Source organism: Falco rusticolus, chromosome 19 (genome assembly GCF_015220075.1).
Source record: "Falco rusticolus isolate bFalRus1 chromosome 19, bFalRus1.pri, whole genome shotgun sequence".
Lineage (NCBI taxonomy): Eukaryota > Metazoa > Chordata > Aves > Falconiformes > Falconidae > Falco > Falco rusticolus.
In genome coordinates, this window is record NC_051205.1 from 2,628,259 (window position 1) to 2,655,674 (window position 27,416).

At 61.1% G+C, this 27,416-nt stretch overlaps 1 protein-coding gene across 1 annotated transcript; it reads left to right on the forward strand.

Annotated features, from left to right (window-relative positions):
• The first annotated feature begins 5,545 nt into the window (after positions 1–5,545).
• Positions 5,546–27,415, forward strand: LMNA (lamin A/C). The gene is made up of 12 exons (XM_037370935.1): positions 5,546–6,514; positions 22,864–23,020; positions 23,170–23,295; positions 23,424–23,594; positions 23,675–23,800; positions 23,913–24,133; positions 24,213–24,417; positions 24,556–24,663; positions 24,833–24,952; positions 25,041–25,139; positions 26,408–26,665; positions 27,247–27,415. The coding sequence occupies exons 1-12, from the start codon at positions 6,165–6,167 to the stop codon at positions 27,277–27,279; spliced, it is 1,974 nt and encodes a 657-aa protein (XP_037226832.1). The 5' UTR covers positions 5,546–6,164; the 3' UTR covers positions 27,280–27,415.
• Position 27,416: the final 1 nt, after the last annotated feature.

The window sequence follows — 27,416 nt, forward strand, 5'->3', positions numbered from 1 at the left end:
TGACGCGCAGCCTGGTTGCAACCAGGGAGTATGGCAAGGGACATAGCTGCTTTAGACCTTTTTATAGCACAAAGGGTGTGAGCGGCCAGGAATCGCCGCCGGCAGCTCCGCTTTTTTAGTTGCAAAACCTCTGGTCCCCCAAAAGTCGAGGCACCAAGTCTACGGCCAGCACCCCAGCACCCCGCCGCGCAGAGATGACTCTGCTGCTGCCTGTGTGGGAAGCAGAGATTAATTTCCAGCAGTGATTAAGGTTCCCCTAATTTGCCCCAGGTGGCTGGGCAAAAGCGCAAAGGGATTTTTAACTCCTTCGAGCCCCCCGCCGCAGATCGATGGGGGTGAGCCAGGCTCCTGCCAGGTACGGGTGCCATTCCCAAGGTGGCATTTAACGGGATAAAGGGATAAATCCCAGGCTGGTGCGTGTCTGTGAGCCTCCGTCGCCTGCCCCACACCAGCCTGGGTTGGTGCCAGCCCATTGTGTTCATTTTTCCTGTGCGCTTTGCTGCTTGGGGGGAAAAAAAAGTGGTGATTAAAATGTGAGTGTGACCCCAACCCAGCAGCGCCGGGGGGGTTGTGGGGAGCAGAAAACTGCCTTGCTCAGGATTTTGTGCTTGGAAACTTGCTCCTTTCAGTGAAATGGGATATTTTGGGTGGATGTATGCACGGTCTACCGACTTTATGGAAAATAGGCTGCTCCTGCTCTGTAGGAACAACCCTCAGCACGGTTGGGAAAGGGGTGGGAGGGCTCAGCATCCCATCCATGCCTCATCCCTGGGAGGGCTCAGCATCCCATCCATCCGCGGGAGGGCTCAGCATCCCATCCATGCCTCATCCCTGGGAGGGCTCAGCATCCCATCCATCCACGGGAGGGCTCAGCATCCCATCCATGCCTCATCCCTGGGAGGGCTCAGCATCCCATCCATCCACGGGAGGGCTCAGCATCCCATCCATGCCTCATCCCTGGGAGGGCTCAGCATCCCATCCATCCACGGGAGGGCTCAGCATCCCATCCATGCCTCATCCCTGGGAGGGCTCAGCATCCCATCCATGCCTCATCCCTGGGAGGGCTCAGCATCCCATCCATCCGCGGGAGGGCTCAGCATCCCATCCATCCACAGGAGGGCTCAGCATCCCATCTGTGCCTCATCCCTGGGATGGCTCAGCATCCCATCCACCCCTCATCCCCACCGTACTTAATGCGTGGGTTGGATAAGGGGGCCACAAAGCAAAGCGACAGCAAAACAGCTTTTCCTTTAAAACCCTCCCGTCGTGGGGAAGCCGTGAGATGCGTTTTCCATCGGGCTGCCTGGAGGGGCCGCATCCTGCCACTTGGCAGCCCAGCTGCAGCACCAGCGGTCCCGGCTTTGGTGAGAGTCTGGGGGGAGCACAGAGTGTGCTGCACCCCCCGAGCACATTGGCCTCTGCCCCAGCACTTCGGGTCTGCTCCTGTCCCTGCTGCTGCACCCATGGGTTGCTGCACCCATGGGTTCCTGCACCCTTGGGTGCCTGCTGGCTCGCTAAAGGGGGATTCAGAGGCTGGATTTGAGGGATGCTTTTGCTCCAAAGAGTGAAGCATGGGACTTGGGGGGGAGTGGGATACAGGCATCCCCTCTGTGGTTGCCGTGGGGCTGACAGCTTCCCCAGCCCAAGCCAGAGCAGTCCCCACCTCAGGAGCTGGAGCAGAGCAGAGGTGACTTGTTCCAGCATCCCAGAGGGACCTGGCAGGGACCCCGTGAGCCTGAGCCCGCATCCATGCAGCCCCATCCTCATGTCTGGCGTGGCTGCAAGGCCATCCACTCGGCTTTTAACACTCTGGCTGCTGGTCACGGGGCGGTTTGCAGGTGCTCGTGGTCCCCTGGCCATCTCAGGTGGATGCGGGCCGGAGTGGCTCCGTGGCTGCTCTCATTTCTGCTCTTGGCATAACAGAGCGCACCCATCGGCGCTGCTCTGCCCGCCGCTCGCTGCAAGTTTCAGCTCCCTCAATAAATACAACTGGTAAATCTATTAATTTTACAGCTCTAATTGATGTATTGCTGTAATTACCTTTTATAACAAGGCAATTAAAGCCTATTAAGGATTATTAGCTAATTAAAACTCCTCTGTACACACAAACCAACCCCTTTATGTGCACAGATTGTTGGGGGGGGAGGAACTGGAAGCCCATCGCAGTCAGAGCCTTGTGTGATGGGATGGGTTGAGATGCTGGATGGGGAGATCCAGGTCCCATCCTTGTCTCTGTCACCACATCTCCCTTCATCCTTGGGCATGTCACTTACTGCTAGGGCTATAAGGGGCGGGGGGGGGGGGGGGGGGGGGGGCGGCTGCTGCGTATGCCCAGCCCAGTGCTTTTTCAGCTGTTTGGGATCAGATGGGGAAAAACTTGGAGGCTGGGATCTTCTCCTCCTGGTAATAGGGTGGTTGGGGATGCAGGGTTAACGGTGCTATGGCTTGTTGGCCAGACGAGACGTTGGAAAGGGAAAATCCCCACTTGGAGCTGGGGTGTGTCTGCTTTGGAAAGGAAATAACTGGAGAAACTGGAGAAAGGGCCCCGCGCTGGGGCCCGGAGCGAGGGGAGCCATTGGCTGGGGAGCGCGCTTGGAGGGTGCCCGGGGGGATCAGGGTAGCTCAGTCCTGCGTTGCTCCGTGCCTGCAAAAACCAGTGACAAAAGCTGTGCACAGCCTGGGGAGCGGAGCCCAGGGTCCTTGGAAAGAGCCAAAAAATGCTGAAAAGCAGCTGGAAAGGGCTCCCACCCGGGGCACTGCCCGTGCTGGGGCAGCTGCATGGGGTGGGGGTCCCCAGAGCTGCTGCTCCTCTTGCCCCCCCCAGCAGCTGTGCTTCGTTGCTGCCCGTGTGCCGTTTGCATTTGCAGGCACCCAATGCTCCCAGGCTTTTTTGCAGGCCAAAGAGCTTTGGAGGCTGCAAGGGTTTTGCAATGCCAGGGACGCGGCTGCTTTCTGCTTTCTGGGTCAGCTGAGAAAATACAGCCCGTGCCGAGTGTCTCCTCCAGCCACGCAGCCCCCTCCCCATCCACCCATCGCCCCTTGCTCGTCCCCCTTGCTCGACCACAGCGCCGTGCACGCTGCTCCAGCTCCCGCTGCTCCAGCTCCCGGCACACTCGTGGAAACCACAGGAATTCACGTGTGTGGGCTGAAGCCTCGTGGAAGACGGAGCAGCCAGGAAAAGGGGGTTTGCACGGGGGTGGGGGGGCGGGGGGCATCACCGTTCCACCCAAGAGGGGCCGTGCATGGAGCACCTAGTGCAAGGGAGCCAGAATGTGACCCTCCCCGGGAGGGTTTTACGCCAGGCTGCCAACGCCACTGAATCCCCCCAGAATCCCAACAGCAGACTCCCCCCAGGCCCCCCCAGCTTGTGCTGCTGCCCCCAGCCCAGGGGAAGCCCCCACCCTCAGACCCCCCCTCCCCAGGCAGCGAAGCATGGGACCGAGCGCCGGGGTCCTGCAGGGAATATGAGGAGCCGGGCTGTGCCGGGGGGGCTGCCAGCTGCGCCGATGACCCTTGGCTGTGATTTTTAGCTGTTGCCCGAGCTGCTCCCTCCCTGCATTTGCCCAGGCGATGGTTTCCCACAATGGTTTCCCACATGGAGCCAAGGGAGGTTTGAACCCCGGCATCCTTGCGGCAGGGGATGCTCCGGCGAACGCCACCTGCTCGGGGAGGGGTGGGGGGTGCAGCGGGAGGCGAAGGAAGGGCACAAAGCTTTTTCCTTCCCGCCATGGGGTTGTTAGATTTTAAAAGAAAACAAGGCTGCGGCGTGGAAGGAGGCTGTTGGCGTCCCACAGTGCCCCGCGGCTTGGCAGCGCCACGCCAGAGCCTCGGCCAGACCCCGCCTTCAGCGGGGCTGCGTGCCATGGGCGTCCCGGGGGGCCACGGTGTCGTCCCCCCCCAGCTTGCCACACTGCCAGGGCCACCGTCACCATCGCTCTCCATCGCTCTCCCTGTCCCCTGCCTGCATCGCCAGGCCCCAGCGCCCTGCGTGCTCTCACGTCCCTTGGGGATGTGGCGGGGGAGGGGGGGGGCAGGGCTGCAGTGTGTGTCCCCCCCCCAGGGAAGGATCAGTGCATGGAGGAGGGGAGGCAGCCCAGGACAGGCGAGGAGGCAGGAGAAGGGGAATTCAGCTGCAAATCTGAAGGAGAAGGACTGAACAAATGGGGGAAAAAAAGAGTAGAGACCCCCGGGGTGGGCAGGAGGACCAGCACTGGGTGGCTGGTGACGAAGTGTGTGCCCCCTCCCCAGCACCCAAGGGTGCTTCAGGGTGCAGAGAGGGACCCTCAGTGAGCAGGAGCGGGTGCAACGAGGCTGGGGGAGCCCAGAACCCCAAGCACACCCCACCCCCCACCCCCCGCTGCGGTACCCGGGGGGGCTGCTGCCCCTCTGCCACGCTGCTGGGGCGGTTCCCAGCATCGGGCTGATGCTTTTTTGAAAGTTGGACCTTGGATTTTATTTTTTTTTTTTTCTTTTTCTGCGGTCCCTCTCCCCACCCCGCTACTGTTGGCTGGCGGCGGTGACTCATCAGTGCTGGGATTAATCATTCATAAAGGCGCATGCACACGCACGTGTGTCCGTGTCTGTGTCTGTGCGCGCGTGTGTTTGCCTGTGTTGCTCTGGTTGCTGCGTGAGTCATTCCCAGCCTGCTGGGCCTTCGCTGGACTGGGGTTTGCTGGGAAGAGAACGGAGCTCTTATCGCAGCAGGGACAGGAGGCGCTGAGCTGGCTGCGGATCGGGAAGCGGCGCTTCCACCGTGCCGTTGGCCTTGATCTCACCAACCCCAGACCCCTCCGTCCGCAGGGGTGGGTCGTGTTTTGGGGTGGGCACCGCTGCCCAGGCTCCCACCAGCATCCCCAGCCGTGGGGTGTGTCGCCTTTTCCAGCTTTCCCCACTGTAGAGCCCAATTTTGCAAGCAGGAGGTCAAAACAGAGGAAGATGGACCCCCCCCACCCGCCACCCCCCCACTCCCCCCCGAGGTACTGGCTCAGCCCCTCACTTCTGGGGTGCAAAAGGGTTGTGTCTCCATTCTCCTCGCCGTTCCCAGTTCTCCCTCTCCCGTACAAGAGGGATCGGCTTTGTAGCACCGGGGGGGGGGGGGGGGGGGGGGGGGATGAAGTCCAAGGCCAGGACAACACCCCCGCGGTAGCACTGGGGGGGTGCCAGGGTGTGTGGCTGTCACAAGCTGCCAGGTCGTGGCAGTGCTGCGAGGGAGGCAGGGCACCCTGCAACCTGCTCCAACCCGGCCAGCAGCTGGGAGGACTGGGAATCACCCATGCTTGGAACTGGAAGAACGGCTGAGCACTGGTGGGACTGGACATGGCTGGTATTGGGAAGGGGGAGAATGGGAAAAAGCCGGTGCAGGGGACTGGGGCTTGGGAAACTGGGAGCAACTGGGGCTTAGAATTGGGGGAGTTACAAACTGAGAAACTGGGAGAAAGGTGAGGAATCAGGAGAGAAAGGATAAACCTGGGCTTCGCTGGTGCTCAGGAGAGCTGGGAAGTGGGGGCAGCTAGTGCTGGGGAAACTGGGGGGGCAGGGGGGGTCTTCTGGTGCCCCAGGGCTCTGCATCTGTGATGCCTTGGGGTCTGGGGTACCCTGGGTGACCTGGGACTTGCTATTTGGGTCCCTGGACCCCAGAGTTTGGGGTGCTCCAGGGTCCCGTGCCGCCTGAGGCTTTTGCATTTGGGGTATGCCAGGACCCCCCAGCCCCCCGGGGGCAGCAGCTGAGGCGCCACCTGCCCTGTCCTGTGGGGCAGCAACGTCCCGGAGGTGCCCAGCCGGGGGGTCCTGGGGGTGCCTGGCTGCAGCCGCTTTCAGGGTAGGCTTTGCCCGTGTGCCAAGCCAGCCTCAGCTGAATTGCACTAGAAAAGGGGGTGCTGGCAAGGGGGTCCCCCTGGGCTGCGCGCCCCAGAGCCGCCCTCCCACGGCCCCTTTTCCCAGGGATGCTTTCCCAGCCCTTCCCAAGGAAAGGCCTTGACTGATGCAAGTGGGTTGTCTCCACCCGGGCTCGGGGTAACTCCACCTCCCGGCAGCTCCTCCCAGCGCTCAGCCCAGCTGGGATATAAGCAAGTCACTCAAGCAGGAGCAGCTGAGACAGCTGGGTGGGTGGCGTGGGACGCCGAGCCGTGACCTGTGCCGTGTCCTTCGCCTCGACGCCGGACCCCATGGCGACGCCTTCGCAGAAGAGGAGCACCCGCAGCGGGGCTTCGGGGACCCCCTTGTCCCCCACCCGTATCACTCGCTTGCAGGAGAAGGAGGACCTGCAGGAGCTCAATGACCGCTTGGCTGTCTACATCGACAAGGTGCGCTCGCTGGAGCTGGAGAACGCCGGCTTGCGGCTCCGCATCACCGAATCCGAGGAGGTGGTGAGCCGCGAGGTCTCGGGCATCAAGGCTGCCTACGAGTCGGAGCTGGCAGACGCTCGCAAGACCTTGGATTCGGTGGCCAAGGAGAGAGCTCGGCTGCAGCTGGAGCTCAGCAAAGTCCGGGAGGAGCACAAGGAGCTGAAAGCCCGGTGAGTGCCCTGGGGACTGAGGGGGGGACACACCGCGGCGGGGTGGGTGCTGGCGTCATGCTTGGCAGGGAGCGGGAGGGAGGAAGGAGCGACCTGGAGGAGGCAGGGAGAGGAGAAACCCGTGACCCAGCTGGGGCAGGAGAGCCCGTGGTGGCGAGGACGAAGAAGGAGGGAAGCTCTCCCGGCATTCCCACTCTCCCTCCAAGCGCCATCTTTGGCTGGGATGCCCTTGGAGGGGGGATGCGGGAGCCGAGTGGGGGCCTGGGGCTGAGCAGACGCGCCCTGGGCTCCTGGGGAGGGTCTGTGCGACGCGGGGTGTGAGCGCCGGGCTGGCGGCCCCTCCGCGTTCGTCATCCTGGAGCTATTCCGAAACCCGCTCCAGCGCAGCCCGGGAAGCGGTGCCAGCCAGCTGGCTCTGTCCTGCCCACACATCTCGCTTGCTCGTCCTATTTTCCTCTGCTGTCTTTGGCATTGGCACCGGTTAAAGAACCCGCTCAGGTTTTGTTTGCCTTAACCCTCCCCGTGCCGAGCTGCTCCCGCTCCGCGGGGTCCCCTCCTTTGGGATGAGCAATGCCGGGGCAACGCCTGCATCCCTTTCCCAGCGCCTGGGTGACGTGCTCCAGCTCTGCTTGGAGGCTCAAATCCCCCCCCAGCCCCTTCCCGTCAGGTTTCTATCTTTCCCTCCCTGCCCTCCGACATGCCCACCTGGCTGACACCTCCCGACCGCCCTTGGGTGCCTCTGCCCCCCCCCCCTCCCCCGGGGATGGTGGCAGATGACCAGGGTCCCCTGAGGACGGACAGCGCTGGGACCAGCCACAGGGCTTCCCCGGGGCTCTGGCACCGCAGCCCTGCTGTGCTCCGCTCCCCAAATCCAGCTTCATGGAAGGAGCCGGAGGGTTCTTTTCCGACATGAGCTTTGGCTTGGGGCGGGATCCGGGCTGGGCAGCGGCGGGACAACCCTCTCTTCCTCCATTTGCTCTTTTGCCCCGTATTCTGGCCTCCTCGTTTTGAGTCTGTACCAAACGAGGCTAAAATTAACTTCTTCAGAAGATGCCGTAAATAATCTCTTCCCAGTAGGTAGAACGAATGTGCAGCCCGTTACAGCTGTCTTTGAAAGCCGTGCGGCGTTTTTATATTTAGCTTTCTATTTCCCGTGTGCTGCTGCAGCTCCGTCCTTCGATAAGGAGGTTTTGCTCGTCCCACTCACTGCAGGGCAGATCCCTGCCAGATCCCAAGGATCTGGGACCAGGGAGACGAGGAGCAGAGCTGTCTACAGGCTTTTTCTGCCTTATGCAAACCCAGAACTATCTTGGCCGCGATCTTTCAAGGGCTGGAAAAAATGCCCGGCCTGCAGCCGTGTGTCGCTGGCTGAAAGCTGCGCGCTCAGCCCAGAGCTGGCTGAGTGGCCCCTGAAAAAAAAAACCCAACAAACAACCAAAAAAAAAAAAAACCAAACCCACCAAACCAAACCAAAAAATTTGCGTTAAGCATTTTCCTGCCATGGGCTGAACCCCTGGAGCTTTGCTGTGCTTGTTCCCGAAGGCTGCCAACCCCCCTGAAAAAGTGGTTTGAGTTGAGGGGATTCCCAAAGAGCAGATGTGGGTTGGAGGTGGGTTGCGGTGGGCTTGAGAACCCCCGCTTTCGGAGCACCGGTGGTTTCTGGAGGGGAGAGGTGTTCCAGTGCGCTGAGTCGTCTCTGAGTCACCCTCTGTGAGATGAAGAGCGGCTCTGCCGGTGTCCCTGCTTCCTTGGGCAGCGGGATCGGGGCTGCTTGCCCACCCCCCAATCCTTGGGAAGGGGCTGCAGCTCATCCCGTGCCACCAGGGACCTGCTTGATGTGGTGGAGCTGCTCGGAGAGGGGCTCAGACCCGCTGCCCCACCGCGATGGGGCTGTAGGGCTGGGTTCGGCTGGGGTGCCCCGAATCTTTTGGGCATGGGGGAAGGGGGCAGGCGGGACCCCGACCCTGTGGCTGTGCCAGAGCCGTTCCCCGGGGTCAGGAGGGACGTGTGTGCCGCTCTCGCGGTGGGGCAGGTGGTGCAGGTGTTGCTCCACTCTCTGCCATCCAGCCGGGCAGGGATGTACCGGTCCTGCCTGCTCTGCCTTCCCACCCCGAGCCCCTGGGTGGGTGTCCCGGGTGGTTTTGGTGACCTTGGTGCAGCCACACTTTGCTTGTCTAGTACATAACCGGGCAGCCCTTCGCTCCGCCGGCTCTCGCCAGCAGCCCCCGGGAAGCGCCGGGTATCTCCCACGGGGCAGGCAGCTCTGGGGCCGCGTTATCAGCGCCCACAGCGTCGCCGCTGCCCACCGCCGGGGTTGTCTCGCCTGCACAGGAGGGTGGGTGGGAGGCGGTGGGTGGCAGGGTATGGCGCGTCAGGGTATGGCACGTCATGGTATGGCGCATCTGGCTGCGGCGCAGTGCCCGGTGCTGGTGGGTGCTGAGCTCACCCTGGGAGGGAGAGGAGCTGGGTGCTGGGTGCTCCGTCTGTGGGGGTGGGAGAGGTGCTGGCTGGAGGGGGACAGGGTGTGTGGAGACGAGACCGGTCTCACCAGCTACCGACGCGCTGGTGCAAGAGCTGCGTGGGTGGAGGAAGGGCTGGCCAGGCGGGGGGAGAGCGGGGTGGAGGGGTGCAGGCGCTGCCCACCCTGTGCCTCCCGCCACCCCTCTGTCCCCCACCGGCCGCTCTCCCCTTTGGCATGGACCTTCCTGCTGCCTTTTCAGCTGCTCCCGGTGCTGGTCCAGGAGACGGTTCCCAAAGCGCCCACCCCAGCTCCTGGCACCGGGGGACCCTCACCCCTGTGCTGGCTGTGCCCTGGGACAAGGGACCCCCCTCCGGCCCCCTGGGCCTCCACACTGGTACCCCAGCCCCGCGTGGCCGCTGGCTGTGCTGGAGCCACGTTCGAGAGGAAGCAGAGGGTGCGGTGAGGGTGCTGGTGACTCAGGGGTGCTGGCAGCACCTGGCATCGTCCCCTCCCAGACCGTGGGCAGAGCCAGGACCAGCCTGAAATGCCCCTGTCCCCTGTGTCCCCAACCTGCAGTCCCCAAGGAGGGGCACCAGGTGGTTTTGAAAGGCACAGGCTGCGGCGGGGCACCGCGCAGCTGCAGAGGGATGCTCTGCACCCCAGTCCTGCCCGGCAGCCCCCCTCCATGAGCTGGTTCTTGTCTCATGGGGTGCAAACAGGAGCCACCGCCCTCGTCTTGCTCCTGAGGATTTACCTCATCCCAGATCCTCCAGGCAGAGGCGTTTGGGGGTGCGGGTGTGTATGGGCACCTCCATCCCTGAGGCAGGAGCCCCGGGGGGGGCTCTCGGTGCCCCCCTCTGTGGGCTGTGCGGTGGCCCAAAACAGGAACCAGGCTCTCGTTAGCTGTGCGGCTGATGAGCGATGGCTTCCTGAATTGCAGCCCCTAACTTGATTAAGCCAGCGCCTTGGCAGCGCCACTTTCTCCCCAGACCCAGATCTCATCCCTGGCCCTAATGAGGAAGAATCTCCTGTTTTCCAAAGGTTGGGGTGTGGGGGGAGTTGTGAAGCCCGTCCAAGGGCAGAACAAGGGAGGTGAACCCCACAGCCCTTCTCCATCCCAGGTGGATTTTGCCCTGCCGCTGGGTTCAGTGTTGACCTTCCAGGAAAGAACAGGTAAATTGGACCTGTTTAATGGGGGGGGAGGGGGGGAAATAATAATAATAAAAAAAAAGGGTGGCAACTGCCTCCCCGCTGCAGGGCTGGGCGCTGCCTCCGTGCCACCTTTAGCAGCAATGTGCTTGTGCTGGAACATTTTGCGTGGGGGTGAAACCTCAGGCTCCTGGGCTGTTTCCCCCCCTTCTGCCTCATGGAAAGCCTGCCAGGGAGGGAATGGTTTGGCTCGGAGGAGGCTTTGCCCTTTCCGAGCAAACAAAGAGCAGCTTGTGCAGCTGGGTGATGCTTTGGGGCAGCAGGCGATGCAGAGCCAGGGCTGGTCCAGGACCCCCCCCATACCCCTCAGGGACCCTCTTAAACACACCATCCCCGAGCTTCCAGTGCTCTGGATAGATTTATTTATCCCTGACATCCGCACTGGGCGGCTCAGGATCCCTGCTTGTGTGCTGCTGGGCTGAAAGGCTCTGTGGTGAACACACACACACCACCACCACCCCCACCCCACCCCCACACGTTGCTTCAAGGTCAAGGTTTTCGTTAGCCCTCTGGCTATTTCTGTGCGGGGGCATTTCTCGTCGTCTGTGCAAACATCCAGCCCCCCCCCCTTGTCCCACCTCCCCCAGCAGGATCATCTGGAGTGGAGGAAACGGCCTCAGCACTTTCATTTTGTGGCTCTGCCTTCATCGCTGGCCGCGCTCGCCGGCATCTCACGGGCACCGCCGTTACCCCGTCCCGCTGCCTGGGCTGTTCCCGGGGATGAGGGGGAACAAGAGGAAATCCTGTTGCCACAACCGTTTTGATGACAATAGGATCCACCCTGGCAAATTCAGGACCTCAGAGCTGAGCGGGGTGGGGGCTGGAAGAGAAGCCATTGCAAAAGGACGCGGGGCGGCTTTGGTGCGGGAGCACATCCAGCCCCTGTACAGCACCCAGTGCGGTGTGTCCCAGCCTGCCCCGGCCGTGCCTGCTGCTGCTACAAGTGTTTTTCAGCCTCGTGTGCGTCACTTCAGTTGTTTGAAACTCATTAATGCTTCCACTTGGGAGCCCAGCAGAAGTGGGAGCTTGCGCCGGCGCGGTGCTCAGTGCAGGCATGCGGAGAAGACGGCGCAGCCGGGGTGGGGCGTGCGGAGCCGCTGCCAGCTCCTTATTTTGCTAAATTCGTGCCCTTTGGGAGCAGCAGTTTCCTTCCCTGCTGCTGGCAGCTGGGGTAGGAGGAAGCCACTGGAACTCTCCCCCTGGTCTTGGCCAAAATTAGGGCTGGTGTGGAGGAGCCCCTGGGAAGCATCAGCCCGGTGGGTTTGGGATGGGTGGCCCCAGGGTAGGGCTGGGAATCGCCCCGTTTCCCCATCCCGCTCCCTTTGCGAGGCCGTTCGCTGAGCCCGTTCCTCCGGGACTTGGGCTCGGCACGTTCCCAAGCCGGTGCCACGTGAAACCTGTATCAGCTGCCATCAGTCACCCGCAGCCCCTCACCGGGGTGTCGGGGCTGGTGCCCACCTGCCTTCCCCTTCCTGCCCAGGGCTCAATAGCCCCAGTGTGAAGGCGAACAACTGCAAGGGGCTGGCACGGTCCCCGCGCCCCGCTTGCTGCGGTGGCAGCTGCAGCCCCGCTCCGTGTGAAGGATGCTGAAGCACAGCAGCGAGCCCCACGCTGCGCCTGGCAGAGCCAAAGGCTGGGGGAACTGGTGCATTGAACTAAGCCCGCAGAGGTGCCACAAAACCAAACGGGGGTGAGGGTGCCTCTGTTCCCGAGCGATGCTGAGGCAGCCTTGCCCGGTGTCAATCGTAAACCAGTTTCCTTCCCACCACGAAGGTGCAGGCACTTGTGGCCGGGCTTCTCCAAGCCGTAGCCATCCATGATGCCCTCTTGCTGCCTTCCTCTGTAGAGCCGGGAGGTGGGAGAGCAACAAGGGCATGTTCCTCAACAGCCCAAGGAGCGTGCGCAGTGCCTGCCCCACTGCCTGTCCTTTACCCTCCTTAATTACAGGGTTGCCCTGCCGTTGCAGATGTTGGCGCCGAGGTGATGGAGCAAACAACGGCTCTCCTGAAGCTTTTGAATTTTTGCACCGGGGCTGTGAGTGGCTCAGAAGCACCTCTGTAGGAGGGGGGTTCTGATAGCGGAGGGCTCTCAACCCTCTTGGACAAAAGCCACCTCCAGCCACTTGCTCCGGCTCTTGCTTTCGACACCCGCGTCCTCCTGCCACCCAGCTTGCTGCTCCCGGTCCTGGCTGAGCAAAACTCGGCGTCTCCCTGCTGCGGTCTCGGGAAGCTGAGCTCGTAGTGCCGATGTATTCGGCTTTTATTAAATAGCAGTTTAGGGACACGCTTAGTCCATTAAAACCCTGGCTCTGAGTCATGGGAGTTCCCCAGAAAGTCCAAACTCTTGATGTGGATGTGTAACGTGGGCTTCAAAGGGATAGGAGCCCAAAGGGGGCTTGACCCCAGTACCGGGGGTGGCCAGTTCCCCCATGGCAGCTCCCAGTCCCCACTGGGAAGAGCCGCTTGCCCCATCCCCCCGCACGGCTGAGCAGGGCTTGGGGCTGGCTGGTTCCTTTGAGGGGCTCTGGCTCCGGCTCCAGCCCTGGCGGCGCTCGCGGAGCTTTTGCAACCCAGCAGTGATCGGCAGGAATAAAACCTCCGTATTTTTTGACACCTGGCCCTCACCGTGAGGACAGGGAGGGAGGTTGCAGCAGGGCGGGAGAAGGCTCGGGGACCTCCGCCGGAGCATGAGCAGGGAGATGAGTCACACTCAGCTGCGTGCCTTTGGGTCGGAGCAGGGTGCGGCCGCTGCAGGGCCATGCTTCGCCGTATCTCCGTGAGGCCCCCGCCACGCCGGCAGCCGCGTTCGCCTGTCCCTTCCTTCCTGGTGTGGTGGGTGCTGGTGGATAACCCGCTCCCCAGCACCAGCTGTGGGGTGCAAGGTGCCCCCCCCCGTAAAGCACCGAGCTGGGCTCGCTCCCCCAGCCATCTCCCCACAGCCCTGTGGGCACCGGGAGAAATTAGGGAGGGTTTTTGCAAAGCTCAGCCTGCATGCCACGGGCTTTTTGGGGGGGAAAGCAGGGTGCTGGGGGGTGCAGGTTTGCTCCTTGGCGTCATGCTTTTGCAGGCTGGGTTGCAGCTGCAGCCCCGTTTGCAGGGCAGGGATGCAAACCCGTGGTGTGCGTGTCCCGACTAGCAAGTGGCGCCGCTTTTTGCAACCCAGCCTTGGCTCCGTCGTTCCAGTGCAAAACACCACCGGAGCGGGGCTGGCACGTGGCACTGAGCAGGTAACGAAGGCGCTTGCGGTGGCAGAGCCATTCTGTGAGTGCAGAAATTGGGGCTAAATCGCACTTTCTAGGGATGCCACGTCTGCAGCCCTCGCCGGTGGGGAAGTGGTTATTTCCTGCACACGTGCCGAGCCGCTTTGGGCTTCATCCTGGCACGGTGCACGCTGCCAAGTGGGCAGAGGTGCGCGGGGAGTATCTGCCGCACTGGCTGCACGTGGCAGAGTGCAGCAAAACACCAGCACCGAGCTACGTTTTCCCGGTGGCATCGCATCCCGAGCCATGCCAGCGGCCAGCACGGCAGCGCTGGCAGCGCCTCATGGAACATGGAATGGGCAAACAAGGTGGCTCCGGTGCCGCTGCGGGCAAACAAACCTTGTGGCAATGCAAACACCTCACCTGCCTTTATTTGTGCTCTGGGAGCCGGGATAGCCAACCCTTTTGTTCCCAGGAAGATGGGTGGCAGCTGGATCCAACAATCCCCTGCTTTGTTTCTTAATCAAATGGTGCCCGCCAGAAGCTTTGCGTAGCTGGATTTATGGAAAACAGGGCGACCTGCTGCTGCTGGAGAGGGAAAAGGAGACTTTGAGCTTGCTCCCTGTTTTGCCTCTCTTGGGTCCTCTCCGCCTTGTCCCGTCTTGCCCAGGGAGCCGGTTCCCAGGGTTGGCGTGATGCAGCGATGCCCCCATAAGCTGAGCGACCCCCTCCTGGCTGTCCATCACCCTGCTTCAGGGCTGCAAAGCTTTGCATTCAGAGGCGCCGTCGCACCGCACGTGTGTGCAGAGGGAAAGGAGGCCGCTGCCATTTGCATGGTGGCAACGTGTTTCCTTGCTCCTGGGGCTGGGATTTGCATCCCTGCTCCGGCTCTGCTGCCCCAAGCCCTGGCCACATCGCCAGGTCCCAGCAAAACACGAGCTCCCAGCTGGTTTTCCCCCTTGTCCCAACGCTCCGGGTCCTGAGGACATGATGAATGTGAGTGACTCAGCTCACTGGGTTTAACTACATTTATACAGCCTCCTCCCACCGTGGCAAATCCCCCTGGAAAACACGGGGGATCTGCACTTTCTCTTCAGCCTTTAAATTGGTGGTTTATAGGCTTTGCCTTTCTCATTCAGCAAGGATCTATTAAAGTAAATTAACGTGCTAGGATTTCTGGGGGGGCTGCACCGCTAGGAGTCAGTTTAGATTAAAAAAAAAAAAAAATAGACATATAAAACTTTCCCATTAAGTTTGAACCCAGTTATTGCAAAAAACCTGGAATTTGCTGTGTCGGAGGAAGACAGTCAAGACTGAGCAAAATCCCTGAATTTTCCTTCAACCCCAGATGTAGTTGTTGTGTGAATTTTTATCCATCACATTAAAGATATGAAACTGCACTTACCACCATCGTGAATGTTCAGAGGGTTGTAACGAACACTTTGAATTTCCTTGTTCTCCGCTCTTCCCGAAGGATGCACAGTGCAGGCTTAACCTTTGACCAGGCTTTTATCTTATATACAACACTACAAAGTGTTAGTAAATTCTGGGATGGAAAAGCAAGATGGGAAGTGAGCGAGGTAGAAGGTGGTGTATTCCCCTATTTGAGATGGTTCAAAAATTAATTTTCTTTCCAGCACAATTCCAGTCTTTTTTTAGAGTTCCTTTTTCCTGATGAGGGCCGTTATCGCTTTAATCTATATTTAAGATGGTTGAAGTCTAGGCCATCAGGGTCTTTTAGATAACCTGGTTCAAAATGCTCTGGGATGTCAGCAAAAGGCAAGCTGGCACGCTCGTAATAAATGGGGGGGGACACACTGATCAGTGCTCGATCGTGGTTTTCCGAGCAGTGGAGACGTACAGGTTTTTAAAGCCTTTGGTGATTTTTTTAATTTTTTTTTTTTAATGGAAAATGCAGTTTTTGCAAGCAAGGAAGCAGCCCACCCTCTGGAAACCCCAGGATCAACCAAACCCCTCGGGACCTGCACAGACAAATACACTGGGCAGGATTTTTCCTGTGCACCGTGCAGAGAAATTGCTGAGCTCCGAGCTCCAGGGACGAACCTGGGGCTGGACCAGTTTTGCTAAACCAAGTTGCAACTGGTGACATTTTGCATGTAATCCCAGCCTGGAGGCTTGGATCTCTGCGCATTCCAGGGAACCCAGGGGTTCGGTGGCAAAGGGAATCCGTAGGGAAACTCTGCCTTCGTTTTGCTCGCTCATCACCGGCGGTGCCGGGGTCTGCGCGCTCCTGGCGCTGGTGGCTTCCACCGGGCGATGCTCACCTGCTCTTTCCCAGCTCTTTGCATCCTCATGGATTGCTGCAGCCTGGAAGAGTTACAGGCAGCTGTGAAAGGGGGGGTTCGCAGGCAGCAAGGGGGTCTCGCAGGCAGCAAAGGGCTTTTTGCAGGCAGCAAGGCACTGGCGGACCCAGTGGGAGGTTGTTACGGCTGCTCCACGTACCCATGAAGAATAAATCCCCCCCCCCTTTGTCTGCGCAAACTTATGCCCGATGCAAGCCTCACCTGAGCCCCCAAAACTGGAGCGGGCAGTGGAAAGCCGAGTCCCATCCGTTCCCGCATCGATTCTCACGTGGGAGGTGGCAAATCCACCTTTTCCAGCTGTAAAACCCCTCTGGTGATACCACCCGCCTTCAAAACCGCCCCGGAGCCGTCCCGTTACTAGGGGGGACTCAGCCCAAACAGCAACGTCACTTGGTGACTTGGGGTTTCCATTTCGAGCCGCTGGCGGAGGCTGGGATGAGTCACCGGCGCTGGCGTGACACGCTGGGATGGGGAACGAGTGACACCGGGGCTCCCCAGCCACCACGGGGTGCGCCAGGCTTCTTCAGATGCTGTTTATTCTCTGAAATCACGTTTCCAGCTTGGAAGTGGAAATTAAAAAAAAAAAAAAAAGTGAGGGGGGGGTGTGCGCATCGGTCTGCTGAAGGGGGGACCTGGGTGCAGAGTTTTCGCTCTGGTGTGTCCACTGAAAGGAGAAAAGCTCCTTAAAAGCATCCTGGGGGATATTTGTAGCTGATTCCCGGAGATATCAGCTGTGATATTCAGTTGTGAGTCCGGTCCTGCAGTTCCCAGCAAGGCTCCTGGTGATGGGGTTTGTGGAGGGATGGGAGTGACTTCAGATTTTGGGAGCCCCATCCCAGCGGGGACATTTGCATCCCTCTGAGATGCTCTTTTTCTGCTTCCCAATGGAGCAGCATTTTTGCTTCGGTTTTAGGAAGCCAGGAAAAGCCAGATCCCAATTCCAGGAGGGGGGAACCCAGCTCTTTGGAGATGCCAACGAGCTCTTGCTCCGTGGAGCCGAGCAAGCCCCTTCGACAACCCCAGGAGCGTGCGGCACGGCCGGCACCAGCCTGGCACCGGGGAGGGACTTTGGCACAGTTGGTGCTGGAGGGTGGGGGCTGTTTCCACCCCCCGGCTGCCCTGTAGCCGGGGTTTGGTGCCCGGCAGGATGCTGGCTCCGTGCAGATGTTGTCCTGGCTATACATCGCGCTGGCTGTTTACAGCTCCCCTGCTAGGAGACCAGCTCGTGTTTATCCTGGTGATTTGGCAAAGGCACAGCGGCACGGATGAGTCAGGAGCTGGGAGAAGCTGCTTCGCCACATTCCCATTGCCCCACCGCAGAGGTTTTCCCAAAACTGCCTTTCCTCTTGCTGTCCCTGCGGCTTGTGCTCGGGGGACCCTGGTCCCTGGGATGGGGGAGGGACCCCTGGGATGGGGAGCGAGCCCTGGGATGGGGAGCGACCCCTGGGATGGGGGAGCGAGCCCTGGGATGGGGAGTGACCCCTGGGATGGAGGAGAGAGCCCTGGGATGGGGAGTGAGCCCTGGGATGGGGGAGCGAGCCCTGGGATGGGGAGTGAGCCCTGGGATGGGGAGCGACCCCTGGGATGGGGAGCGACCCCTGGGATGGGGAGCAAGCCCTGGGATGGGGGAGTGAGCCCTGGGATGGGGGTGCGAGCCCTGGGATGGGGGAGCGAGCCCTGGGATGGGGAGTGAGCCCTGGGATGGGGAGTGAGCCCTGGGATGGGGGAGTGAGCCCTGGGATGGGGAGTGAGCCCTGGGATGGGGGAGCGACCCCTGGGATGGGGGAGCGACCCCTGGGATGGGGGAGCGAGCCCTGGGATGGGGAGTGACCCCTGGGATGGGGGAGCGAGCCCTGGGATGGGGGAGTGAGCCCTGGGATGGGGGAGTGAGCCCTGGGATGGGGGAGCGACCCCTGGGATGGGGAGCGACCCCTGGGATGGGGGAGCGAGCCCTGGGATGGGGAGCGAGCCCTGGGATGGAGGAGAGAGCCCTGGGATGGGGGAGCGAGCCCTGGGATGGGGAGTGACCCCTGGGATGGGGGAGTGAGCCCTGGGATGGGGAGCGAGCCCTGGGATGGGGGAGTGAGCCGTGGGATGGGGAAACAATCCCTGGGGTGGGGGAATGATCTCTGGGATGACAGAATGATCCCTAGGATAGGGGAAGTGATCTCTGGGATGGGGGAACGATCCTTGGGATGGGGGAATGATCCCTGGGATAGGGGAAGTGGTCCCTGGGATAGGGGAAGTGATCTCTGAGATGGGGGAATGATCCTTGGGATAGGGGGAACAATCTCTGCAATGGGGGGAATGATCCTTGGGATGGTGGAGTGATCCCTGGGATAAGAGGAACAATCCCTGCGATGGGGGAATGATCCCTGGGATAGGGGGAGTGATCCCTGGGATGGAGGGATGATCTCTAGAATGGAGGAGGAATCCCAGGGATAGGGGGAGTGATCCCTGGGATGGATCCCTGATGCTGGAGGCAGCTCGGTGCAAAGCAGCCAGCCCCAGGTGGGGCAGAGCAGGTTCCCTGGGTCCTCCCAGCAATCAGATCCCTCGGGAGCCTCCCTGGGCACGTGACGCCTCTCATCCCTCAGGTTCCCAAGCCGTAAATATGTCGTAAAGTCTTTTTTTTGGGGGGTAACATTTCCGCAGCCCCGTGGTGGGGGAGTCGGCTGGCGCATCGCCGGGCTCCCTGGCAGCGAGGCAAGAAAGAAACCTGTGATCCCCGGGGATCTGGGGGTGCAAACGGATTTCTAGATGAGGCATGAGCCAGCGAGCTCCCCTGCCTTGGCACCTTCTCCGGGGTGGGGCGGCTGCGATTTGGAGGCAGGGAAGGAGGGAAACGCCTGTTTCTCCACCGGCTCCATCCCACCCCATTTGGTCCCTTTCCAGCGTGCGGAGCTGGGCACCCGACGGCAGCCGTGCTGCCCACGGGAGCCGCCTCGTGCTGCAGAAACGGCTCACGATGCTTCGTAGTAGTAGTAGTAGTAGTAGTAGTAGTAGTACGGTGAAACCAAAAGGTGTTTCCTCGAAGGCAGCTGGTGGGCTTGGGCATCTGGGAGGGGGCTGGCACTGTTCCGCCAGCCTGGCAGGGTACATGCCCAAAGCTGCTCACCCCGGCCAGCTCCCGGCGTTGTGCCGCCTCCAGCTTGCCCAGAGGGAGAAAGGGCAGAAGGGGCAGAGCCAAGGGGAGCGGCGGCAGGTCCTGGGTGCTGCTTTGTGGGGCTGGCCCCCCAGCCTTCTGCAGGAGTCGTCTGCCCTGAGGGGCTTCAGCCCTGGCCCCCTTGGAGCCCTCATGGCAGCGCTGCCGGCTCGCTCCTGCGTCTGTGCCGAGTACAGGCACAGTGGGTCCAATTTTCCATGAGCGTTTGGATTTTCTGGCAGCTCAGCTGCAATTTTCCTTTTTTATTCCCCCCCCCCCCCCCTCCTTCCTGCTTTTAAAAGCTAAAAATAAAACATCTTGAGGCCCCTTTTCCCTCCATCTTTTCTCTGGAGACATTTCTGTCTTGAGGATTTGGTGCCTCTGCTGCGTTTGCTCCTCTTGGCTTCCATCAACGCTTGGTTTTACACCCAGCTCTCCTGGCATGGGGGATCAAATCCTGCGGGATGCTGAGCCCATGTGCTGCAGGCACACAGCCCTTTGGGGTGGATCTGTGCTTCCCTTTGGGATCTGGGATCTTCCAGGCTCTAGCAGGCACCCGCCGGAGGAGAAGGAAGGTCCCCGTGCATCCCCTTCCCGAGGGAAGTGGGAGCGATGCAGCCGCCAGGGAAGGTTTTTATTTTTAGCCCAGCACCAGCTGGAACCCGGGAGGCTGCTGGGGAAAGAAAAGCAGGACCCAACGGGAGCTGAGGGGAAACCCAAACCCTGGCTGGGCTGGGACGGGAATCACAAGGGGCAGGGACCGGTGGGCACAGGGGTCCGTGGCACGGGAGAGGACTTTGCCAAAATCTCATCTGGGGGCTGTGTTTTGAAAGCAGGGAGGGGGGTGGGACACACACTGGGGTCCCAGAGAGCCGTGTCACACAGCCCTCCGGACCCACTGGAGGAAGGGACGGGACAAGATTCGTCTCATCCCTTTTGCTTCCTGCAAAACTGCGCCGGACTCAGCGCCGCAGCCGGTGAGCATCGCGCTGCCACCTCCGCTCCCCCCACTGTGACCCAGAGCCGAGCAGGGCAGGCTTTTAGGGAAAAGGGATTGTACCCTCGAGTCCTCAGGGATTTACCCTGGGCTCTTCTAGGCATCAATGCCTAAATTTTTTTATTTTTTATTTTTTTAATTTTTTTTTTTTTTTTTTCTCTGAGCCCTGAGGTCCCTGGCGAGGGTGAATCCATCACCACTGCGGAGACACAAATGTAACTATCTACTCCCAGCGTTTCCCCCTCTGTATTTAATTTCAGAACAGTCCTGGTGTCCCCTAAAACATGGGAAGCTCCGGGATGTGCCCAGCGTGGCATCACCCCCATCCCAAAGAGCCCGTGACTCCCAGCTGTACCCAAGTCTCTGCAGCCGAAGGGGTGAGCCAAGAGCTCCAAAAGCAAAATGCCAAAGGGAAGCTCTTCCCGGAGTTAAGCCGTGGTTAACTCGCTGGAGGACAGCAGGATGAAACCCTGCCGGGGTGGCCGTGCCGGCGGGGAGGGCGAGCCGCTGCCAGATGGAAAAATTCAGCTTCAAATGTTGCTTGCAAGGAGGATCTGCTCCCAGATGGCGTTTTTGTCCTATGAGTCACTGGCACGCAAGAAGTGGGTTGAACAGGAAGGACCCGCCGGCTCCGGCAAGTGGGACCGTTGATTCTCCCCCAAAAGGGGCCAAATCCAGCCCGGCAAAGCCTTGGGGGATGGGATTACCTGGGAACACCCTCCCTGTGCTGGCTCGGGTCAGGAAGCAGAAGGAAAGGCAGGAAAATCTGCTGCGGGCCAAGGAAGGAGCTTCCCACCTACATGCGAGTCTGGGAATGCTGGTCCCTGCTCGCCCTGGGGTCCCGTCAGAGGTTGGACCACCTCCTCAGCACCTCGCTGCCCACTTCCCTATCCAGATCCTATCCCCGGGGGCCAGATCCTGCGGGCTGAGCACCCTCTGTGCTGCGAGCCCCTCCCTGGTATTTTTTTACCCATGACCTAATGGCCCGAGTGCGTGCGTCGCCCCAGGAATGTGCACCACGCACTGGCACGCAGCCAGCGCTCGCCCACAGCCGAGGGGGCACCGCAGCCGGCGCCAGCGCTGGGCCGCATCCTGCCTCCACCAGTGCTAGACCCGATTTTGGGGGAGTTGAGAAATAATCTGTGGTGGGCCGACAGCACAAACCACCCCGGTGCTGACGGCCGCCGGGTGCCACAGAAAGAGCGTCGGGTGTTGACTTTTTATAGGACCTACCAAAATAGCGCCAGGTTGGGGTTTGGTGGTGGGGTCGGATCGGATTCCCTAGGCACGTGGTGCTGCGTCTCCAGTCCTGACCTGCTGTCGGGGGGCTTAAAAAACAAGGGGGGAGATGGAGGCACAAGGTGGTGCGGGGGCTCAGACGTTGCGCCACAGCGCTGGAGGCCAGGGGAGGGTCTGCAGTCCTGGGGGGGACGGCGCTGAGCCCGGTTGGGGCTACGGGGGCTGGTGTCGCTGCTCTGCACCCAGCGAGTGACAGCGGCGGGCTGAGCCCGTGGTGGGGCATGTCTGCCCCCAGGGCAGCCCCCATCCCCAGCTCATCGCCCCGTGCACGCCCGGGAGAGGCACCAGGCTCGTGGCGCTGGCACGGTGGGTGCCTGGGTTGGGCAGCTCTGGCTCCAGCGCCGCTTCTGCTCCAGCGCCCTGGCTCCTCCCCAGCCGCCACCGTGCCATGCAGCCCCGCCGCGCTGTGCAGTGCTCTTCTGCACCGTGCCGCACCGTGCCACACCGTGCCACATCATATCACGCCGTGCTGTGCTGTGCCACGCCATGCCACACCATGCTGCACTGTGTCACACCATACTGCTCCGTGCCATACCACACTATGCTGCACCGCGTCACACCACGCCATGCTGTTGCATGCCATGCTGTGCCATGCCACGCTGTGCCATGCTGTGCCCTGCCAGGCTGCACTGTGCCATGCCACACTGTGCCATGCCACGCTGTGCCATGCTGTGCCCTGCCAGGCTGCACTGTGCCATGCCACACTGTGCCATGCCACGCTGTGCCATGCTGTGCCCTGCCAGGCTGCACTGTGCCATGCCACACTGTGCCATGCCATTCTGTGCCATGCTGTGCCATAGCACAATGCGCCATGCCATGTCACGCTGTGCCATGCCACGCTGTGCCATGCCACAATGTGCCATGCCATGTCATGCTGTGCCATGCCACGCTGTGCCATGCCACAATGTGCCATGCCATGCTGTGCCATAGCACAATGCGCCATGCCATGTCATGCTGTGCCATGCCACACTGTGCCATGCCGTGCCCTGCCAGGCAGCACTGTGCCATGCCACGCTGTGCCATGCAGTACCATGCCATGCTGCACTGTGCCATGCCACGCTGTGCCATGCCACACTGTGCCATGCCATGCTGTGCCATGCTGTGCCATAGCACAATGCGCCATGCCATGCCATGCTGTGCCATGCCATGCCCTACCAGGCTGCACTGTGCCATGCCACAATGCGCCATGCCATGCCACACTGTGCCATGCCGTGCCCTGCCAGGCAGCACTGTGCCATGCCACAATGTGCCATGCCATGCTGTGCCATAGCACAATGCGCCATGCCATGCTGTGCCATGCCACGCTGTGCCATGCCGTGCCCTGCCAGGCTGCACTGTGCCATGCCACGCTGTGCCATGCCACGCTGTGCCATGCTGTGCCATGCTGTGCCATGCCGTGCCAGGCCACTCTGGCATCAGCCAGTGCGCACTGACCTCTAGTGGGTGCAGACGTGCCCGGGTGTGCGTGTCACCCATGGGTGTTACAGCACTCAGACACCTCCTGCCCCCCAGCTTTTCCCAGCCCTTTCTGCTCACCAGCACCCAAACCGGTGCTGGACAGGCGGGTGGCCAGGACCTGCCGGACCTTTGGCGGGTGGGTGTTGGGTACCATCCTGCGCTCTCCTGGGGATGATCGGGGGGGTGTGGATGTGATGCTCTGGGTGCGACGCGTGGTTTCTCCGTGCCGCTGACCCGTGCCACCCGGTGCGTTGCAGGAATGCCAAGAAGGAAGGGGACCTGCTGACTGCCCAGGCGCGCCTCAAGGATGTGGAGGCTTTGCTCAACTCCAAGGAGGCTGCACTCTCCACAGCCCTGGGTGAGAAGAGGAATCTGGAGTCTGAAGTGCGGGACCTGAGGGCGCAGGTGGCCAAGGTGAGTAGTGACAGCCCTGTCCCCAACCGCCCCAGCGTCCCCCCTGTCTGCCAAGTCCCCGCTGTGGCAGGGGACTGCGGGGCACGGCTGGGTGGGGGGTGCCCTCTGGCCAGTCGCCCGCTGGGACAGCCCCTCTCAATTCCCTGCAGCTGGAAAGCGCCTTGAACGAAGCCAAGAAGCAGCTGCAGGATGAGATGCTGCGCCGCGTGGATGCCGAGAACCGGCTGCAGACGGTGAAGGAAGAGCTGGAATTCCAGAAAAACATTTACAGCGAGGTGAGCCGTGCCGTGCCGCGCTGCTGCGGTGCCAGGCTGCCTGGGCATCACGCTCCCCGTGTCTTGTGTCCCCATCCCCAAACCGATCCCACCCTGAGGTGACACGGTGTCCCCTGACCCATCCCCAGGAGCTGCGGGAGACCAAGCGCCGCCACGAGACCCGGCTGGTGGAGATCGACAACGGGCGGCAGCGGGAGTTTGAGAGCAAGCTCTCCGAAGCCTTGCAGGAGCTGCGGAGCCAGCACGAAGCCCAGATCAGGCTTTACAGGGAGGAACTGGAGAAGACCTACGGGGCGAAGGTGAGCGGTACCATCCTCTTCCTCCCCTGCTGGCGGGCGCAGGGTGCTGGGGGTCCTAACCCACCCGTCTGATCCTCCAGCTGGAGAACGCCAAGCAGTCGGCTGAGAGGAACAGCAACATGGTGGGTGCTGCCCACGAGGAGCTGCAGCAAACCCGCGTCCGCATCGACCACCTCTCCTCCGAAGTCAGCCAGCTCCAGAAGCAGGTGAGTCGGGACCCAGGGATTCATTCCTTTGGGTGCCCACCTGGGGGCTGATCCCCTCCTGGGGTTGGCCCCAGGTGGAACAGCCCCCCCCCCCCCTTCCTTCCCCGCACAGTTGGCTGCCAAGGAGGCGAAGCTGCACGATTTGGAGGATATTCTGGCCAGGGAACGCGAGACCAACCGGCGCCTGCTCTCCGACAAGGAGCGGGAGATGGCCGAGATGCGGGCGCGCATGCAGCAGCAGCTGGATGAGTACCAGGAGCTGCTGGACATCAAGCTGGCCCTGGACATGGAGATCAACGCCTACCGCAAGCTGCTGGAGGGCGAGGAGGAGCGGTGAGCGCGGGGAGCTGGCCCCCCGTGGGTTACGTGGGTCCCGACCCTCATGTCCTCACTGGCTCCATCTTCCGCGCAGGCTGAGGCTGTCCCCCAGCCCGTCCTCCCACAAAGGCGCAACCCGGAGCCATTTGTCCACCCCGGGCTCCTCCAAGAAGAGGAAGCTGGAGGACAGCGAGAGTCGGACCAGCTTCTCCCACCACGCTCGGACGAGCGGCCGCGTCGGCGTGGAGGAGGTCGACTTGGAGGGCAGATTTGTCCGTCTCAGGAACAAGTCCAACGAGGTGCGTTCACCTATGGGGGAGGGGGTTCCCCAGGGGTGTCCTTCAGCCCCACTTCACCCCGTGGGCAGGAGGGGAAGCAGGACAAGCTGGGGGGGAACCGGGCTGGGGGTCTCAGCCTTGCCGCGCTCTCTCCCACAGGACCAGGCGATGGGGAACTGGCAGATCAAGCGGCAGAACGGAGATGATCCCCCCATCACCTACCGCTTCCCCCCAAAGTTCACCCTGAAGGCTGGCCAGGTGGTCACGGTGAGTCGCTGCCCGGTGGAGGATCCAGCCGAGGTCCCAAAGCCACCCGGGCTGTTGGTGACACGGAACGGTCTCGGCGCCCGGCTTTTTGGAGGGGACAGACCCGTGTCCCCAAGGTCTGAGCTCCGCAGACCTGAGATGTTGCTTTTCCCTGGGCTTTTCTCCCTAGATCTGGGCTTCGGGAGCGGGGGCCACCCACAGCCCCCCCAGCAACGTGGTGTGGAAATCCCAGAGCAGCTGGGGCTCCGGTGACAGCCTGCGCACCGCCCTGATCAACTCCAACGGCGAGGTGAGAGCCCGACGGCAGCACCGGGGGGGCACACGGGGGTCAGCAGACACCGAACACCCCCCCCCAAATCCTGTCCTGTCCCCCACAGGAGGTGGCCATGCGGAAACTGGTCCGCACTGTGATCATCAACGATGAAGATGAGGATGAGGATGAGGATGGAGTTAACATCCACCACCGCCATCACCACGTGAGTCCAGTGCGGGTCCCTGGGGGGTGGGAGGCTGTCATGGGGGTGCTGGGGGAGCTCAGGCCTGGTCCCAGTCAGGGTGGGAAGCAGCTCAGCATCGCGCAGGATCAGGCCTTCTGGGAGAAGGCAGTTGGGAGGCTGCTGTGGAAACAACCACGTGGGAGAAGCCAACAGAACTCCAGCACCTGGAGAAGATTGTGACTTGCCAGAAAAGCTCTAGAAACCTTGCTGGAAGTCACCTCCAGCCCTGAGTGACCTTGACCTGCCATGAAAAGGGCTGGAGGAGCCAGGAGGGAGGCTGAGCTGGTACCTGGCATCACTTGGAGGCGGAGGACAGGACGGTGGGAAGTTGATGGACGACACTTCCCTGCAGCAGCTGCTCCATCCTCTCCGCTTCGCAAGGATGCTGGAACACATCCAGAGGTGACTTCGTCCTTCCTCTCTGCTCATCTCTCCCCTTGTGGAGCTGAAATATGCACCAGGAGGAGCAGCGGGCAGAGAGCGGGCAGCGGGCCAGGAGCAGAACGGCAGCCGCTTCTCCTCGTGTCAAAGCTAACATCCCTGGCTGCATCCCAGGAGCCCCTGCCAGCCCAGGACCCCCCGCCAGCCCCTCCCGCAGGGAGTGGTCTGTCTCGCACACAAGATGCCCACGGGAATCACGTGCAGAGAAATGCCGTCACCACCACGCTGTGCCTTGACGCTGCTGAAAAAATCTGGATGCTGCCCCACGGGGCTCTGTGTGGCAGGAGCAGGATGGAGCATCCATCATCCGCTTTGCCTTGGGTTCTCTGGATCCAAAGCGCCATGCCGAGACGGATATCGATTATCCCTGGATGGAGGAGCCAAGCCCCTGCGGGTCAGCGCTGCCCATTTATCTGGGGGCTGAATCCTTTCCAAGAGTGAATTTCCCGTTGGGAAGCAGTCATCTCGGCTTGCCCAGGCAGCGAGGAAGAGGATGCTCGTAGAGAAGGGCAAGAGAAGCACAGTCACAACGTCCCCCGTGCGCTGAGAGTCCAGGGTACAAGGACAGGGCGGCAAGGACAGTTCACCCATGGGCGGTGTGCCAGCCCCAGTAATTCAGGATGAGAAATATAATGATGTTAATAATAATAATTGATTATTTTTAAATTATAGAGAGGGTGGGTGGAGCGCAGATGCTCTTTGGAGACTCAAAGACCTTTGGTCCTCAGGGCAGGGTGCTCAAGGCAGAAGATGCTCTGGCGGGTGCTCAAGGTCGTTTTGTCTTGTCTGTGTGTCCCCCCCCCCAGGGTAGCTGCGGTGGCCCTGGGGACCCTGGTGAATACAACCTCCGCTCGCGCACGGTGGTCTGCGGCACGTGCGGCCAGCCAGCCGACAAGTCAGGCAACCAGAACGCTGGGATCAACACCGTGTCCTCAGGCTCGTCCACTTCCAGCGTGACCGTCACCCGCAGCTACCGCAGTGTGGGTGACTCTGGCAGCATCGGCCTTGGGGACAACCTGGTGACTAGGAGCTACATCCTGGGCAACTCCAGCTCCCGTAGGCAGGTCAGTGCCACTTCCAGACCCCCGGCCCAAGCTGTCCCGCTGGGTCCCCACCCCATCCCTGCATCCTTCCTCAACAAGGCAGTGCTGCAGGGATCCTGTCCCCTCTTTCCCCTCCCCCCCCCTCCGCTTTTTCTCTGCCCCCAGCCCCCTCCAGGCTTGCCCAAGCCTCTTTGTGAGGGGAGCGTGGGGTCTGAGGGGGATGGGAAAGGGCTGTGGCCGTAGCATCTCCCCACCCCATCCCACACTCAGCTCCCCCAGAGCATCTCTGCTCCCCCCACAGCTCTCGTTCCACCGTGTTCCGCCGCCGCGGAGCGTTGTTCCTGCTGGTAACAGGAATATTGCAGCACTCGACTATTAATACCCTCACTTTTAGTCAATATTCTCAATTTTCTGACTTCAGCACTATAAATACCAGCTAAAGGGTATTTATTATACCCCAAGGGCAGGGGTGGACGAGAGCCAGGGCACCATGGACATCCCGAGGGTCCCGCTCGGACACCGCTGCCTCCCCTGCAGCCAGGGCAAACGGGTAGGGATGCTGAGTTATTTCTAATTTTCTCCTTTGTCTTTCTTCCTCCCAGGCTCAGGCTGTGCAAAACTGCAGCATCATGTAACTCCGTGGCACCATTCCTGTGTTTCCTGGCCATCTTGAGCTAGTTTTGTTGTTTTGTTGTTTGTTTTTTTTTCCCAAAGCAAAAGAAAATTTTTTTCCTTAAAAAATACGATACCAAAAACCAAGGTTGGGGTTTTT